We start from the raw sequence: 18041 nt of genomic DNA on the forward strand, positions 1-18041 counted from the left end.
ACGGAAAGGGGGGGGGGCAATCGAGTATTCTTTCCATGTAATATGTCTACAATAGCCAAAAAAGGAATTCAGGAACAACTTTTCCTAGAACAGAGAGGATTCTTTTTAACATCAAGGTTCGTACCCCAGAGTCCCTCTTTTGTCAACCAGCTGAGAACGCTCATTCCCAAATTTGTTGTAAAATTGCCTATGTGACCGTAAGTATGTGATTTCACTTTTTTCTTTTTTGTATTTGTTAGACTCAACAGACGCAACGTCTGTCAGCTTCAGACCTACTTGAGGTGGCGACCAATTACTTTCTTTTCTAAGCTTTACAAAAGTTTCTTGTGCAAATTGCTCGTAGTGTATATTATACCCAATATTGAATCCCGACAGTTAAGAAGTTTTTCTACATGATTCTGTCCAATTAGTTTTTCTAAGAAACTACACCTTCTAAATGGAAACTCAGTTTGATCACCATATTTTTTTTAAATGTATTCCCATTCAAATTTAAAATCTGTCATTTTCAGTTATAAGTTTCAGAGAAATGTGTCAAATAGTTCTATTCTACAAATGAAAATCTTTCTCGATGGTTTAGCTATTTTGTCATTTTTTTAAACAAACAAGCTCGAGGAAATTTGTTTTTATATTTTGGTGAGATGGTTTATTTGCCAAAATAGAAAAAAACATGTTTTCAAGACAAACAATGATTTCAAGACACTCCTTAAGTTGTTTGTCAAAGTATTGCTATCTGTTGTTACGTTTCAGTATTGGTGTTTTGCCGTGAGTTTAAACAACTTTTTTTCAAGCATACTCTACTGAGTACGGTTCGGGCAATGTGGTCGTGGAACCTAGAACGATAAGTAAGGGTCTCGTCAGTGTATGGCAAAATCTGCAGTGCGGGTTTAGGGAAGGCCCTCAAGAGGGAGATGGTATGTCACAAGGAAAAGCGTATTGGTTTAGGTAACGACACCGTCACTGAATTTGCAATAAGACATGACAAAATGAATGCAGCACGACAAGAATACGTCATTTGAAAACGCTGGAAATGCTCAAAGTGATTGCGCTATCACTTTGGCCTCGCTCTTTAGGTCTGCTCCTCCTGAATATCTTCTTTTCCCATTTATGACCCACCTGTCTTTGATTTCCTTTTACTGTTTTGCTTTGTTATTCCAAACATTTTACCTTCACTAATGTTCTTCTTTTTCACTCGGTTAATGCACTTATTATTGCATTCATTCATTTGTTGCTTAAATTTTTTTTTTGCTCCTCAACTTTCTTTCTCATCTTTATTTATAAATCCTTGGAATGTAACAACCCTTAGGAATTGACTCATGACTCACAAGCTAGAACTTATTTCGGAAACAAAGGATCCGTGTTTATCTTGTCCGAGAATTTCACGGGATGACTAAAAAAAATGTATGGCTCGAAAGCTAACACTTAATTCATGACTCAAAAGTTAGCACTTAGTCCGGAAACAAAGAATCCATGTTTATCTTGTCCGCGCATTTTACGGGATGACTAAAAAATGCATGACTCAAAAGCTAACACTTAGTTCGGAAACAAACAATCCATGTTTATCTTGTCCGCAAATTTCGCGGGATGACTCAAAAATGCATGACTCAAATGCTAACACTTAGTTCGGAAACAAATAATCTATGTTTATCTTGTCCGCGCATTTTACGGGATGACTCAAATGCGAACACTTAGTTCGGAAACAAAGAATCCATGTTTATCTTGTCCTCGCATTTTACGGGATGACTCAAAAATGCATGACTCAAATGCTAACAGTTATTCCGGAAACAAAGAATCCATGTTTATCTTGTCCGCGCATTTTACGGGATGACTCAAAAATGCATGACTCAAATGCTAACACTTAGTTCGGAAACAAAGAATCCATGTTTATCTTGTCCGCGCATTTTATGGGATGACTCAAAAATGCATGACTCAAATGCTAAAACTTAGTTCGGCAACAAAGAATCCATGTTTATCTTATCCGCGCATTTTACGGGATGACTCAAAAATGCAGGACTCAAATGCTAACAGTTATTCCGGAAACAAATAATCTATGTTTATCTTGTCCGCGCATTTTACGGGATGACTCAAATGCGAACACTTAGTTCGGAAACAAAGAATCCATGTTTATCTTGTCCGCGCATTTTACGGGATGACTCAAAAATGCACGACTCAAATGCTAACAGTTATTCCGGAAACAAAGAATCCATGTTTATCTTGTCCGCGCATTTTACGGGATGACTCAAATGCTAAAACTTAGTTCGGCAACAAAGAATCCATGTTTATCTTGTCCGTGCATTTTACGGGATGACTCAAAAATGCATGACTCAAATGCTAAAACTTAGTTCGGCAACAAAGAATCCATGTTTATCTTGTCCGCGCATTTTACGGGATGACTCAAAAATGCATGACTCAAATGCTAAAACTTAGTTCGGAAACCAACAATCCATGTTTATCTTGTCCGCAAATTTCGCGGGATAACTCAAAAATGCATATTTATGTTTAATCAAAGCCACTGCCTTCTGTCAAGGTTTCTTAAGATAATAAAATAAAAAATAAGATAGATAATAAAAAGAAATAAAAATTTCCTTTCCGGGATATGTTTGCGAGCGAAGAGAACGGACAACCATGGAGCGGGGCGGTCTATGTATTTTGATAAATGAAGGTACTCAATATTGGGTTAGGGATGACCTCTCCCTGTGGCTGGAAGGTAGGATCGAAACCCTTTTCATCGAAATAAAAAATGAAGGGAAAAAAATTTGATTTTGGGGTTAATTTATAAAAATCCGTCATATGATATTAGTTTTTTTATTGATGAATTTGAATTGTTATTAGATAAAATTAACAATGAAAATAAAAATAAATTTATGATGGGAGATTTTAATATTGATTTACTAAAAAAAAGCGAATAGCTCAGATTTTGTTAATATGATGGTGTCACATGATAGTTTTCCTCTTGTAACTATTCCAACTCGGATTTTGCATCTTTCGGCCACCTTAATTGATAATTTCTTCGTTAATGGTGGATTACTTGAAAGATCCCAAGCAGATGTGGTTGTGTCCGACGGGTCGGATCACCTTGTTATAGTAAGTAAAATAAAGCTGAATCAGTCAAAGGAAAATAGACGGTGTGCAAGGGCATCGTTTTACCGTGAAATGAAAAGTAAAAACCTAAACAGTTTTGCAAAAAAGATGGATGAAACGAATTTTTCGCGTGTAATAGAGGAAAAGTGTCCAAATGCAGCATATGATCTCTTCAGTGAGATAGTGACTAATGTAATGAATGAAACATGTCCCTTACGAAGAATCAACCCTAATAGAAATTTTCCTAAGAAACCATGGATAACAAAAGCCATTCTAGTTTCAATAAAGCAGAAAAACCAACTTTATGTGAATTATTTAAAGGATCGTCCAAATGATAATTTTATAAAATTCAAAAAGTTTCGGAATATTTTAAATTCAGTAAAACGGAAAGCTCAGAAACTTCATTTCCAAAATGAATTTCATGAAAATCAAGGGAATATGAAAAATACATGGAAAACAATAAATAAACTTTTGGGTAATTTTCACAGTAGGGAGGAGGTGAGAGCCATGGAGAGGACGGAAGGTCGTCTTACTGATTCTCAACACATATCTGAATTTCTGTGTGATTATTTTGCAAATGAAGGAAAAAGACTTTGCGATCAAGCGCGGGCTAGCTTATGCACATTTGTGAGTTTTGGATCTGTTTTTGAAAGACAGCCTGCTAGTGAGAATTCCTTTGAATTTGCAAGATGTTTGGAACGGGAAGTGGCACAATTCCTGGCTACGATGAAGTCGAGTTCTAGTGGGATGGATGAGTTTTTGCTGAAACTCATAAAAGCCGCAAAAACGAGTGTCTTACCTGTCTTTACGCATCTCATCAACCTTTCTCTGGATCATGGAGTCTTCCCGCAAGCACTAAAAATTGCAAGAGTGGTTCCTCCTCATAAAGGAGGGAAAAAAGATGACCCATCGAATCGAAGACCTATATCTATTCTCCCATTTTTCTCTAAGTTATATGAGAAAGCTGTACATGCCCAGTTAAGTTATTATATTGAAAAGAATAAAATTCTAATGGAAAACCAATTTGGGTTCAGAAAAGGGCTATCTACGGATATGGCAGTTCTGAAATTGGTTGATTGGATTAATGATGCGTTTGAAGCTGGTCTTATACCTGCAGCTGTGTTTTTGGATATGAGAAAAGCGTTCGATACGGTGGACCACCCAGGGCTTATTCAAGTTCTTGCCTCGATTGGGGTGAGGGGTTCAAGCCTTGAGTGGTTTTCATCATATCTACACGACCGGTATCAGATAGTACAGAATGGATCATTTTTATCTTCAAAAAGAAAATAGAGTGCGGGGTCCCACAAGGGTCAATCCTGGGACCCCTCCTTTTCATCATTTTTATTGATCGAATGAAGCATTACCTGTCGGAGGCTGGTGTTATCCTATTTGCAGATGACACTTTGCTCTTTCTAGCTGCGCCTTCGCTTGATGTTTTGTATAATAAAATTCATAATGGTGTCTCTGAAGTTCTAACTTTTTTCTCAACAAAATTTGTTAACCCTAAACTTTTCTAAAACTTTTTTCATGATATTCTCTAGACTTTCGTCAAGTGTTGGCAATGATCAAATTATGGTTCGAGGAAATGTGATAAAAAGAGTAGCAACAACAAAATATTTGGGGTTTTTAATTGATGAAAACCTGTCGTGGAAAAACCATTCAAATGCTATAGCTGAAAAATTAAGCAGAGGTCTTGGGGTGATGCGAAGAATTAAAAATCTAGTCCCAGAAAAGATTCTAAAAATGATTTATTTTCCAATGTTTTGTCCATATATTAGGTACGGATGCTCTATATGGGCAAGTAATTTTGTAACATGTTTCAAAAGAGTACAAAAACTTCAGAATAGAGCTGTAAAATTATTATCGGAATTTTATGATTCTGATGATGTTCCTGCTCATGAGCATTTTAAAAAGAATAAGTTAATGGATGTATCCCAAATTCGTGATTACCAAGTTGCGATTTTCTCGTATAAATACTTGAATCGCCTGCTCACCCCTGCTTTTGAAAATCTTTTTACTTTCAATAGAGACCGTCATGATCATAATACAAGAAAAGCTGATAACTTAACCCATGAGTTTAGGAGTACTACTCGGGCATCTTTTGTGATTCGCCATTATGGTCCCCTTGTTTGGAATATTTTGCCCGAGGGTGTGAAAAATGTGCCTAGTCTTCCGGCTTTCAAGTCACGGGTAAAGAAGTTTCTTTTATCTCGTGAATAATTTTGATGTAAGGCCCGTTCCAGGTTGTCATTCTATTCAAGGCATTTCCCTGATTTACCTGCTGTTAATATTTTTTCTGTTATTTTTTTTTCTGTCTTCTTCTTGTCTTTTTCCTCTTTCTCTTTTTTTCCTTTCTTCCTTCATCAGTTGAGTTTCTTTTGTATTGAATAGCGTGATATGAATGTGGTTTTAATTAGCTGAGGGTGATAACCTCGCTTGCTCTTACAAGCTTATTGCCTTTCTTGGCAGGCGAATGGCGAATAATGTTTGTTTTCTTTTCTTAATAAATGTATATCTCATATCTCATATAAGAACCTTTGACAAACTTTTTGAAATTAATATTATCTTATCTTATCCTGAGTGGTATGCTTTTCAGGAATTGTGTAGAGTGCAATAGTATACCCTCACTTGCTGCTTCAATTATCCACCTTTATAGTTTGCTATATCATTTCGAGTGGAGAAAATTATTTCCTGCAATAGTCGCAAATATCATTTACGTCGAACTTGGTTCGTTACAATCTTAACAAAAACTAATCGGCGTCATTTCAGCTGAGCTAGTCCCAGGGTTCTTGACAGAGTATATAGGAATTGGATTTGATTCAATTACATTAATTAAGCACACCAGCGCCCTCTTTGATTTTAAGTGTTGTGTTTAGAACAATGAAGCTCGCAGTATTTGCTTTCTTGTCGTTTTGTACTCTGCCAAGAAAATATTCAGAAATTGTGGTTAGAGATGGATCCAACTCGCTATTGATATCCATATATTATTTCTTTGTATTCTCAATTTAATCTATTGATTTCTTATAGGTGAGGAATTCTCATTGATTGCTGTAAAGATGCTCAAAGAAGAAGCAACAGAAGATTTACGCTCGGATTTTGAACGAGAAGCATGCATATTAGCAGAATTTGACCACCCTCATATCGTGAAACTCCTTGGTGTTTGTGCTATTGGAAAACCAATGTGTCTCCTCTTTGAGTATATGGCCTGTGGAGATTTAAATGAATATCTTCGTTCGCATTCTCCGAATAATTATATAGTGTATAATTCGAATCCAGGACTAAGTGAAATTCGATTAAGCGTGGTTGATTTAACGCGTATCTCTCGTCAAATTGCCTCTGGCATGGTGTACCTCTCAGAAAGAGGTTTTGTTCATAGAGATTTAGCAACAAGAAATTGTTTAGTTAGTGATGTGCATATTGTAAAAATTGCTGATTTTGGACTATCACAGAAACTATACATGCAACCCTATTATAAAGGTAATGATAATGATGCAATACCAGTAAGATGGATGCCATTAGAGAGTTTACTTTATAATAGGTACACAACGGAGTCTGATGTTTGGGCTTTTGGTGTATGTCTCTGGGAAATATATTCATTCGCAGTTCAACCTTATTATGGTATGACCCATGAGGAGGTTGTCCGATTTTTACAGGATGGGAATTCGTTACAAAAGCCTCAATATGGACCACCCTCTGTGTTTGAATTAATGAAACAGTGCTGGAGGATTGAGCCAACTGAGAGGCCAACTTTTCCAGAACTTTATGGTACCCTTGTTCAGTTGGAAAGGGAATTTGAGAGGTGTCTAACTTTGAAAAGAGATGGCACCACATCACCTGCACATATATGAAATTGCCTGAGTTTTTACGCTTTGTTTACTAATATTGAATGTTGCTTATCGTGGTGGATCTAATAAAACATTATATATCGAAAAAAATGAAAGAAAAAACGGAATAAGCAGGCACATATTTAAAATACAAAGATTTTTTTCCCAAAAAGAGCCTGAGGGTTGGATAAAAAAAAACAAGACTGGAATTAAATTGTTTGAGAATATAACCAATTAACTGGGTGTCATGTTTAGTCAAAATTTAATATTTATTTTCGTGTACACTTGAAGGAATTGATTCCATCTTTGGTGGGGGGGGGGGATTTGTCGGAATAGTAGAACATGCGAGGAACTGGAATGTTGGGAATTTGTTGACGAAATTATTACAAGAATTCAAGGGGGTATCAATTGTGGAATATATATATATATATATATATATATATATATATATATATATATATATATATATATATATATATATATAATATATATATACATATATATATATATATATATATATATATATATATATATATATATATATATATATATATATATATATATATATATATATTTTTCTTCTTTTCAATTTTCAATGTAATATATTTTTGATTATATATTTTATAATCTTTAAAAGAAACTTAATCAACAAATAATATTTTAGTGCGTACATTAAACAATCAATTTTTCAAATTCATGACGTAAAGGAAAATTTTAAATGAAATAGTAAGAAAGGTCTTATAAACTAGTCGAATGGATCTTTTTGTCAAAACATGTGGTATATGCAATAGGCTAGTTTTATAAAAATAATATGTGCCTAATCTATGTAATTCATTTTGTATTTTAAGTGCTTTTTGTATGTTCTTTTGTCTTTTCTAACAGTCATGTAACGTGACTGTTAGAAAAGACTCATATTAGACATGACTCGTGCTATTCCACAGTGAAAGGATTTTTATTCTATTGCAAATCTAATTTTATTTTATTTATCTTAGTCAGCATCTAAATTCATCTTTTTGCAAAATTTGTCGTAAAATAAGATGATTTCCATTAAAAATTTACAAATCAGATATCTAAAATATTGCCAAATCCATGCCATAAGGGGACAAATGTTCGTCTTGAGTTAAATAAACTATCTGAGTGAGGCGTCCTTGACGAATTGATTATAAATTACATGTGTCTATATGCATTTAATTAACTGATTTCAACTGGAGGTAAAATTTTTAGCCAACTTTAGGACTTTTTTCAAAGATTTTGGCAACCCTAATACGCAGCTTTTTCGAAAAGTTTTCCCATTTCACCCAAACAGTCTCACATGTCATTGGTGTACAGGAAAGTTTTTAATAAAAGATGAGGGGCTATTAAATTTTTGGAATAATCATAAAAACAATTCAGCAGAAATTTGGGGGTGGTAGTATCTGGTTATTTCTTCTGAAATAACGAGAAAAGGTTATTTTGTGCCACTTCTTTGCAATTCTTCTATGGATGCGGTCCTTCAGACCAATACTATCAGAAAACTACCCCTACTTTTCCCCTCCCCCCGTTTCGTCATCAAAAATTTATTTAAAATCATTCCAAAGCAACGATTTCGTAATTTTAACAAGGTTTGCTCTCAGTGCTTTTATGATGCATTGAACTTTAAACTTTATGTTTTGAAATGTCTTTTTTTTAATATTTATGATTTTCACACCGTTACGTAGTTTCTTGGTCTTCATTTACTTAGACAAAACTACGGTCAATGTGTTGCATTTATTGCTAAGTCTGTAACCACCTGTATAGTATCCTTAAAAAAAAAGTAAGTTTAAATTACAACCCAACACGAAAGTCTGTCTATTATGTCAATTTAGTTGTTTTTAACTTCAACGTGTCCCCTTACTTCCATTATGTTTTATTTCGTTGGGATTGTTGCATTAGTTATTTTCCTGTTCTTTTTGTGGTATATGTTGAAAAGTTTTTTTTTCGACGTCGTGCAACGTAAAGGCCGTAACTGAACTTTTTTCTGAAATAAGATACAGTGTCACTAGGACTCCACTAATTGATCTGCATTAATCAGTTGCAGACGCACATCATGCCATCACCATTCCTAATTAGGACAAAATGTCCATACCCTTAGCTCAAATACTATCCGAATTAATTTGATGTATTGTACAGCAGAACAAAACCAGAAAATTCGGTTGATCACTGAAATTTATATTAAATAATGAACAAGAAAATTGATCTCCCTAGGTTCTGAAAAATACATTTTTTTTTTTCAGTGTTTTTATTAAAAAAGAAACTTTAAAAAATTAAAAAAAAGACAAAATTACCTCCACTAGATTTTAAAAAACACATTTTGTCTCGTGTATATTTTCGTGAATCAGCGCCCTCTACCCCTAGGTTTTTAGCAGAAAGATAGGCAAAATATATTTTCAAAATCTAGGGGGGGTTCAATTTATTTTTAAATGGAAATACCAACAAATCATTTTCCAATATAAAATACCAAAAACGGAGTTTACTACCTGACTTAATTTGATGTATTATACGCTGGGATAAAGTAAAAAAAAAAAAAACACGTGAACACCGAGATTTTATACATGTTACATTTGTTACAAAAGAACATATAAAAACAAAACTTATTTCCGCTCTTGTTTGAGACTCGTAAATTATTAGTTGTGACCTTTTGGTGGCAGAACGTCGAATTTCTCCTTTATTATGATCTGTTCGACTCAGAATACTCAGTTTTTTGCTTTGTGTTTTTAATGTTATTTTAGTTTTCTGTATTTAGTGCTTTTTTTAGTTTAAGTAGTGTGATACATCGATCACGATTTAATACAGTAAATTCAGTTATTTTTGTAGTTTATAGGAAATTGAAATCAGGGATAGTGAAAGCACTGCCTATCACCGCATCAGACGTACGCTATAAACTTGGATTTTAATTTAAAGTCCTGCCTGACGAACGGAAAATCCTTTTCGTCTACTTTTTTTTTCATTCCTGGTTAGCGTATTTTTGTTGCTCATTCTTTGGCGTTTTTGTTTCATTTATTGCCGGTATGAAGTTTCTGAAAACGGGATTGTTTTGGCCCTATCTTTTTGTTTTTCGATCATATTTTACCCAGACAATCTAAATTTACTTACTTTTTAGAATTTGAAAATATTATTGAATAATGTTAAATGGGTGTATTTTCCTTTTTTTATTTAAGTGCTAAAAATAATGAAGAGCTATACAAAGAAGACTTAGGCACCTTCTGTCTAGAAAAGATTAAAGCTCTGTTCTGATTTAGCGATTAATAAAAAAAACTAAAATCCTACCGACCATTCAAATGGTACAAAAAATACTTCTTCAAAACTTTACGAGAAAATTAGATTTCCTGTCGACTGTTTTTAAAACCTCGACTGAAAACCGGGCTTAAGATAACGGCTTAATTTAAGAATTTTCTGGTTTTAAACCCAAAACTCTACGGAAGGAAAATATAGTACATTCTGGGAACGAGTTATGCATAAAATTTGTCGCAACACGCCCTTTCCAAATTGCTGAATAGTAAGATACTACGTTAACGTATAAGGAACAAATTGTTACAAAACGACTACTACTAGTAACAGCTCACTACAGCATCAAACTAAGGCCGACACAGCTGCTGAATCTCCTCCTCCGCCACGATCTATTCAAGGCTTCATTCTTTACCCCATCCTGTGAAAATCCAATTTCATTCAGGCTTTTCTTATTATGTCTTTCTCTCCAGTCGGGGTAAGCTGCCCTTCGTTTGGCCCAAGATGGATGGTCAAAAATCACAAGCTTTGGCAATCTGTGGATCTTCATCCGTAAAACCTGGCCTAGCTATCTTTTGGCAATCAAATTTATTTTCAATCAATCAACTCATTAACCCTTCAGTTACCATAAAAACATGTCTTCATGGCAGCGCTACCTTTGTTTCACCTAGTCAAATCTTCGTTAAATTTTTACATATTTTAATCAAACCCTCTTCCACCATCCTTTAAAAGAGAACTTTCCTTTAAAGTTATGTCTTTCTTATTTGCGCATTTAAGGATTTAAAGAAAGAAAGTAAAGCAAACACACTCAAAAGGCTGAAAACCATAACTATGTTTTTGAAACCTAAATCTTCCACTCCTTCCCTTCATAACTGATGAACTTTTTGGAAAATTGTACATTCAATGATTATAGAAAGTAAATTGTATATTTTTTCTGGGCAGAATAAGGCTCTCCTTGGAAAGCTAAAAAGAAAAAATTTCTTACCAGAAAAACCTGAGTATATTTTAATCTGGAAAATTTAAATGTAGTCAGAGACAGATTATTTCTACAACTAATGTCTACTTTTAAGTGACAAAAAGAGATTTAGAAACAGAACAATTTAATAGTCTAGCTGGGAATAACCGAGGTGCTAGTCGAAATTTGTTCCAGAATATATTTATTTTCTTTTAAAATATATTTATACAGCCTAAATTAGTCCCAATAATGCTTGAATATCTTTTTGAGGTTATACGTATCCACTTAGACTGGTCTAGACAATACTCAGTCTTTAAAGCAGTCTTAATTCTCAGTCTCGAAGACATCTATCCTTTCAGCCAACAAGAACCTAACCTGACTGTTAACTTTCTAAACGTAGTCATCCGTGCTGTATAAGATATGTATTTGAATGGCAGTAAAAAATGAAGACTATCCCCATTATTATCAATTCTTTTAAGCAGAGAAAGTCATTTGTGAAAGATTGTTATTATTTCTAATCAATGCGAATCGTGGAATTAAATTCACTAATAGGGCTAAAAGGGGTAGAATATTGATATTCTCGAAAAATTTACTTCGATTTTGCAGTATATCTTATTTTTGTGATTTTTTTGAGAATTTTGCCAAACTTTTGTAATGAACATACACATGTACAGACAGTGCAACACATTGTAATGTACATACATATTTACGTTACAAATGGTCCAACTATTTTTTCTTCCAAATTGTAGCCTATACCGTCATGCCTAATCAAAACGGAACAAAATTTCGTAATTTTGCTGGAGAATAAGCTTTTTATAGAGACTTTTTTTTTAAATTGAGTAAGAAAAATCTGTAACAATTTCAATGTGCTGTTGAATAATGAGTCGTATTAGCAAAAATTGCTGCATACACCATTTGGTTTCCATCTTGACAATATGTCAGATGACTTTGCGCATGCGCAGAAAGTTCAAAAACGCTGATCGTTCTGTTAAATATGACTGCCCAGATTTTCGTTTTTGGAGTAGCCTGGCCTCCTCGCATTAAAATTTGAAAACGAAAATTTTTCAAAACCGTTTGTCTTTTCTTTTTTGTGTAGCTTTAGTATGTTTGTAGTTCTGATCTCTTGCTCTATATTTATATTCATTTCTTTTGTCATCAAAGTTTTTTTTTTAAATTCATACTTGCGCGTAATGGCAAAATACCGTTTTCTTTCTGACACGAATTTTGGTCAAGTACGTATTATTAAGAATGCTTCGGATGTATATTAAAGAAAATTATGCTATTCAAGTGGAGGGTATAACTAACCTCTGCCTAATTACACAGTTATTTTATCAAGAGTGAGAACATGAAGGATTTTACTTCAATTGGTTGTTTTCTACAGCTTTGTTGTGTTTGTATTTCTGATCTCTTGCTCTGTATTTATATCCATTTCTACTGTCATTAAATGTTTTTCAATTTTATGTTTTCTAGAATGTATTTATTATTGTAGAACGGTGATTGTAACTTTTGTACTTGAACAACCTTTACTACAAATCCCCGTTAACAGCTCGGTTGCAGCGAATGATATGACATTTTGACATTATGACATATGACATTCAATCCTACTTTTGTAGCGTATCCCCCAAAACTAAGTAAGTTTCATCGATTTTTCAAAGCTATCCTTTGAAAGTTTAGTTTGTCTTTACTGATGAATATGGCTAGTATTTGACTTCTTACGGACAGAAAGCATTGTGGAATTTAAATAATTAGCTTTTCTCACTTGTTTTCACGGTTCGACGTGACAACACTGCCACAAATGTGACATAACCCTAAAATTGTCATGATTTTGAAAAGAACGAAAGAAGAATCACAGGAAGACCTCAGATGGGCCCGGGGAACAAATATTCCATTTATTTTGATATTCTTGGCATTTCATGATACAAAAAACATATTTTATGGCAGATCGAAAAAGACTGGAACTAGATTTTAAATTCTGTTAGACATTCTAAAAAATTCAATAAACAATCGAAAATGTATTTAAGAATAAACCTCCCATAGTATGTTGGGTATATTATAAGTAAAACGGGTATTGAAGCTTCCTGGTCCGTTTTCCTCTGATATTTATTTCGCAGGATTGCTCAGAGAGTATGTAAATCTAATAGAAAACTCAACAGTTTAACGTGGGTTGATAGGAATTTGAAGCCATTACCTAGCATTACCTAGTAGAACTAGAAAAATTAAAACAATATTACTTCCAATCTATTCAGATTTTTATCCAATAACAGGTCTTACGATAAATTTTAAGAAAGTAGCAGTTTTCCATGAATTTTGTGTTAATTATCAAGCTGCTAAAATAGATTCAAATTATCCATTCATTGTGCTTCCTCTGAAATGCTTTACATTTAATTTTTTTCTCAGAAAATATTTTTTGCTGAGAAACGACAGAAACTATTCCACACTACCGTGTCTGTGGTTTTCGCTTAGAAATTCGCTTTCTATTTGTTTTTATTCCGTGAAAATTTCTCAAAAATTTAGTTGAAATCTCTAACGAAACAATCTTTCTGCTGACTTCAGGAAATGAAAAACTGATTATAAGAAATATGACAAATCGTCTTTTTTATGTATTCCTAGAGATTTTTCTTTTTTTTTGTATTTACTTCACAAGTTTTTAGCTCTTAACCCTTTCAGTCACGAATTATTTTCCTTCGATGGAAAATTCTAAAAACCAGACTACGTGACACCTTGGGGTACCTAATCATCGTCAATTTTTTTTAGATTTTTTGGAGGAACCTTTCTATGTTTTCTAGCGTGTACTCAGTTGAGGACAGGGTGATCAACTTTGTAGTTTTTCATCAGATATAGTGAGTTTATTGAGAAGTTATAAAAAAATACTAACCACAGACAAATTTCACTTTTTAATGTGGAACTCTTTGAAGTAGTTCCTGTCCTCTTCTAGACACAATGGAACATTGCATTTCAAACACATAGTGCGAGTTTTCAACACGCACGGCGAGTTTTTACACCTACTCTGGCCCTTTACTTTTTGAGGCCAATGGGAGAATGCATCATTTTTCACTGCTGAGCACGGACGCTGAAACTTCATCTTTCTTTTGCGAGATGCTGATTCGTCTACATTTTCATGTTCGTCCTCCTCACTAGAGGTGAGAGACCTTGGGCGACCCCTTCTTCTGGGGGTCATGCCTTCAGCAGACGTAAGCGCCTCTGCTATTTCCATGCGGAAGGAGAGCAAGTCCATCGAGCGTTCTGCTTTGGCCTTCCGATCAGCTACATATTCTACCCATGAATTGCAGATGGATAGGTTGACCATGTGGAAGATCAGTCTCATGGTCCATTTCTTAGATCTAATGAATGTTCGGTAATATGATAGCATTTGATCCATCTTGTCCACTCCACCCATATACTGGTTATACAGGGATACAACTTGGGGCTGGTCAACCCGCAAGTAGGCTTTTGTTTGTTTACACCATCTGTGTACCTTGCTCACTGCTCCACTTCCAATCATATTCGATGCAAGGATAACTGATCTGTTGTCCATCCATTTCACCAAGTAGGTATCTCCACTACTAGCCACTACTTCACAGAATGATCCCCTTCCTCTCTTTTTCATGTCAGAATCAGTTTCCAGCCTAGCTCCCTGAAGCCTGTTGCTTCGTATAGTGCCTGTTCCGTAGAGGCCCATCTCACTTAGTCTTTCCAGCAAAGCCAAAGACGTAAAGAAATTGTCGAAATAAAGTTTAGTAAATTCCACAAGCTGAAGTCGTCCAGCAAGATTCAAAACCATACCTGCTCCGAGGCCAACGCTTTTGTACTCTTCAGCCATGTCCGTCTTTTTGCCGATAAATTTCAAAAGAGAGTACTCTTCCATCCGCATTACACAGCACGAAGATTTTGATGCCCCATGGGCAAGGTTTTCCCCGAATATACTGTTTGATATCAAGGTTTCCTGTAAAAGGGACCATCTGCTCGTCACAGGAGAGGTGCTCAGACGGAGAAATAGTCTGCGTTTTCTTCTGCACAATATCAATAATAGGTCACACTTTCCAAAGACGATCCAAGTTATCAGGGTCTTTGGAAGTATTATCAACCAAGTGAACGAAGGACCGAAGGCGGTATCAGCGATGAGTGGGATGCGCGTTCGTGTACCCCAGTGCATCCGGTATCGTGGGAGATTGAAAACCCCCATGGCAACGTGAATCCCAAAAAACTTCTTCATTTCGACTGCGTTAGTATCAATGGATTTTCCAGTCTTCTGGACGGAGTACAGGTTGGTTTGGTTCGCAGTGATTTCAAAAAAATCTTCTGTTAGATATTCCGCAAAATAGTTTATAGGCTCATCATGACCTGGTACAGGTAGACTTGGGGCTGTGCTTTTATAAGCTTTATCAAATTTTTTCTTCTTCCAAACCTTGGTTCTGCCCTTCCTCGGTGGAGGCCTTACATCAACTTCCTCGCCTTCAGTTGATGCACTTTCACTGGAACTCACTGCTGCCGTTCCTGCATTGGGTCGAGGGTCGTAATCGTCCTGCTCCTCGTCGCTATCCAGAAGGTCTGTATCGGAGATGTCACTGTCAATTTGATCAAAAATGTTCAAAATTTGCTGCTGGTTGACGCGCAAACACCTTGGACGCTGCAAAGGACCTGAAAAAAAATAGTTGCAAATCTGCACTCATTGCCCTGTTCGTCATTATTAGGATAAAGAAAACGGTGTAGAAGTGATAATAAAACATCTCTAGATACGACTTTCTTTAGCTGTTTATTTTATCTTTATAAAAAAATGGCTTGGGAGAGGCTGGTTGTCCTCTAATAACTCTCAATTCCTAATCAGGATACTTGAAATTCCAATCAAATGGGTCCCCTCTTAAGTTTTTAAGACCACTCGTACCATTGGAATTGGTCTGGGGAAAACAAAAAAGAAGCAAATGCGCTGCCTATGATTTATATTTTTCATATTTTGAAGTATATATTTCAAATTGTGTGTGTTTAACAACCAAAATTAAAATATTGTTTCATCAGCCTGGTGAAAGTTTAAAAAGAATTTTAACAGAAAAATAACTGAATCTCAGGACCAAACGAGTCTTATAGTTCTATGAACAACCATCAAAGTTCTTCTTAAGGAAACAACCTGGGAAAATCATCTAGAACCCAACTTCAAATTTACAAATTTACAACCCAACTTAGCATTTACAACCCCAACAAATTACAACCCTTATTTACAACCCAACTTAGTCAAAGAAATGTACAAATTACAGCTTTTACGTTTTCCTTTTCCTTCCGAGAATTTTTCAAATAGATTTACCACGTGTAAATTCAACGTACATAGAATATTATATTTGAAAGAAACAACGAAAAAAGCAATGTAAAAATTACACGCCGCTTGCTCAGTTTGCTATGCGTTGATCACACTGTACTCGGTTGAGGACACGTAGTTTGAGAAAAATCGCCTGCCCTCCAGTGTTCACGCAGTTAGTCTATTTTTGGCCACTAGATGTCTTTACTTATCTTGTCTAAGTATTAGTTGTTAGATATGGCCTTAGATTCATCCATATTCTTACACATAGACTGGAGTCTTACCTGGTTCTGCACTATTTTGAGATCCATCCATTCCTCAACTTCAAACTTTTTTATAAAATGTAGTTTTGAAGTTAAAACTTTCAAACTTTTTTCAGATTATTTCTTGATGAATGAAGCTTATGGCGCGCTAATTTGAATGCATATTTACCTGTAACATAAGACACTAGGTGGCAGATAATGGTATGTTCTCAACTGAGAACAAAATGACTGAAAGGGTTAAGAGGTCTTACCTGAAAAAAAGAAAAAAAACCTCTCAAGTGAGAAAGTTGGCGTGAAAAGTTCAAAAAACCAACTCTTTTTTAATCATTTTGTTTACTAATTATCATTTATTTATTCCAATCTAATAAAACAAAAGCTGATAGTGCATCAAATCTGATCTTTTTCATATTGTTAATTAAAAAAAAAAAATAAAGGGCTCCATTAAGCCAAGAATGAGCAAAAATAAAGTCAATCTTCCAAGCGTAAAACACCTGCAAATCACAATAAATAAGTGAAACTCAAAACGAACAGAAATTACAATAAATAGGCGAGTCGAACTCAAAACGAGCAAAAATTGACATGAGGAGGGCTGATACCCCCTATGCCTTCTCAAGACCGGAACACAATTTGCGCTTTACTGAAAAAAGCAAAAAACAAACAAATGAACATGGATCGTCAGTTAAATTAATATATAGGCCTACTGAAATTTTTTCGTTAGTGTTAATTCTTTATTTATGAAAGTAAGAAAGGTGAAAACATTTCAAGCGTATTTTGTTCTCAGTGATTTGTGGTAGTTTTACGTTTGGAAGATTATTTGACTTTATTTTGCTCATTCTTGGCTTAATGAAGCTTTTTACTTTTATTTGAAAAACTTGTCTTATGTAAAAAGCTTTTTTTAAATTAATTTCTGTTCATTTTTATTGACACAGTCTTTTTCATGGAAAAAAAAATATTGTATGTGTTTTATCATTTTTTCTATTAGAATCCGTAGTATGAGTTGCTATTTGTATATTGGAGAAACTTTTTCAACAATATTTAATCCAGAAACAAACAGTATTTTTTAATTTAATTCAATAGCTTCTGAAGTTGACTTGAAAAATAAAACTTAATATCATTCCCAAAAATTCTATCTATGCTCTTTGACAACCTGGACACACTTGCACTTTTTTATTTAAGTTGTAAAAGCAGAAGTAGTAATAGCTCAATACTCAATACTCAAGAAGTAGTAGTAGCCCCATAAGTTTCAGCTCAATAACCCCAGTCGTTCTCGATATATTGCTGAAGTGTCTTATTGGCAACGATTTAACATAATGCCTTTTGATTTGTTTTTGAAGAAAAATTTAGTTTTCACACGTAATGGGCCAATTGCACAATTGTGGGGGGTTGACATG

At 34.6% G+C, this 18041-nt stretch overlaps 2 protein-coding genes across 3 annotated transcripts in view; one reads left to right on the top strand and one right to left on the bottom strand.

The window, feature by feature from the left end:
* Nucleotides 1-7342, top strand: part of LOC136040532 (tyrosine-protein kinase transmembrane receptor Ror2-like) — a 141896-nt gene extending 134554 nt beyond the window's left edge. Inside the window, exon 12 of one of the 2 annotated variants that reach the window (XM_065724715.1) lies at nucleotides 6106-7337. In XM_065724715.1, coding sequence (XP_065580787.1) covers nucleotides 6106-6926 — 821 coding nt within the window. In that variant the 3' untranslated portion in view covers nucleotides 6927-7337. Of the gene's footprint in view, nucleotides 1-6105 lie in introns of both variants that reach the window. The other variant, XM_065724716.1, reaches the window with a different exon arrangement.
* Nucleotides 7343-13987: 6645 nt separating this feature from the next.
* LOC136040687 (piggyBac transposable element-derived protein 3-like) lies at nucleotides 13988-16702 on the bottom strand. The gene is made up of 2 exons (XM_065724985.1): nucleotides 16672-16702; nucleotides 13988-15738 (listed from the first exon to the last, which is right to left on the bottom strand). The coding sequence occupies exons 1-2, from the start codon at nucleotides 16700-16702 to the stop codon at nucleotides 13988-13990; spliced, it is 1782 nt and encodes a 593-aa protein (XP_065581057.1).
* Between the last annotated feature and the right edge of the window lie 1339 nt (nucleotides 16703-18041).

This window comes from Artemia franciscana, chromosome 21 (genome assembly GCF_032884065.1).
Source record: "Artemia franciscana chromosome 21, ASM3288406v1, whole genome shotgun sequence".
NCBI classification, from domain to species: domain Eukaryota; kingdom Metazoa; phylum Arthropoda; class Branchiopoda; order Anostraca; family Artemiidae; genus Artemia; species Artemia franciscana.

Excerpts from the sequence above, each read along its gene's own strand:
- LOC136040687 (XM_065724985.1), bottom strand. The coding sequence starts at position 16,702 with ATGGATGGATCTCAAAATAGTGCAGAACCAG. Across the intron at positions 15,739-16,671 it reads TCAAAATAGTGCAGAACCAG|GTCCTTTGCAGCGTCCAAGG; the intron begins GTAAGACTCCAG and ends ATTTTTTTTCAG.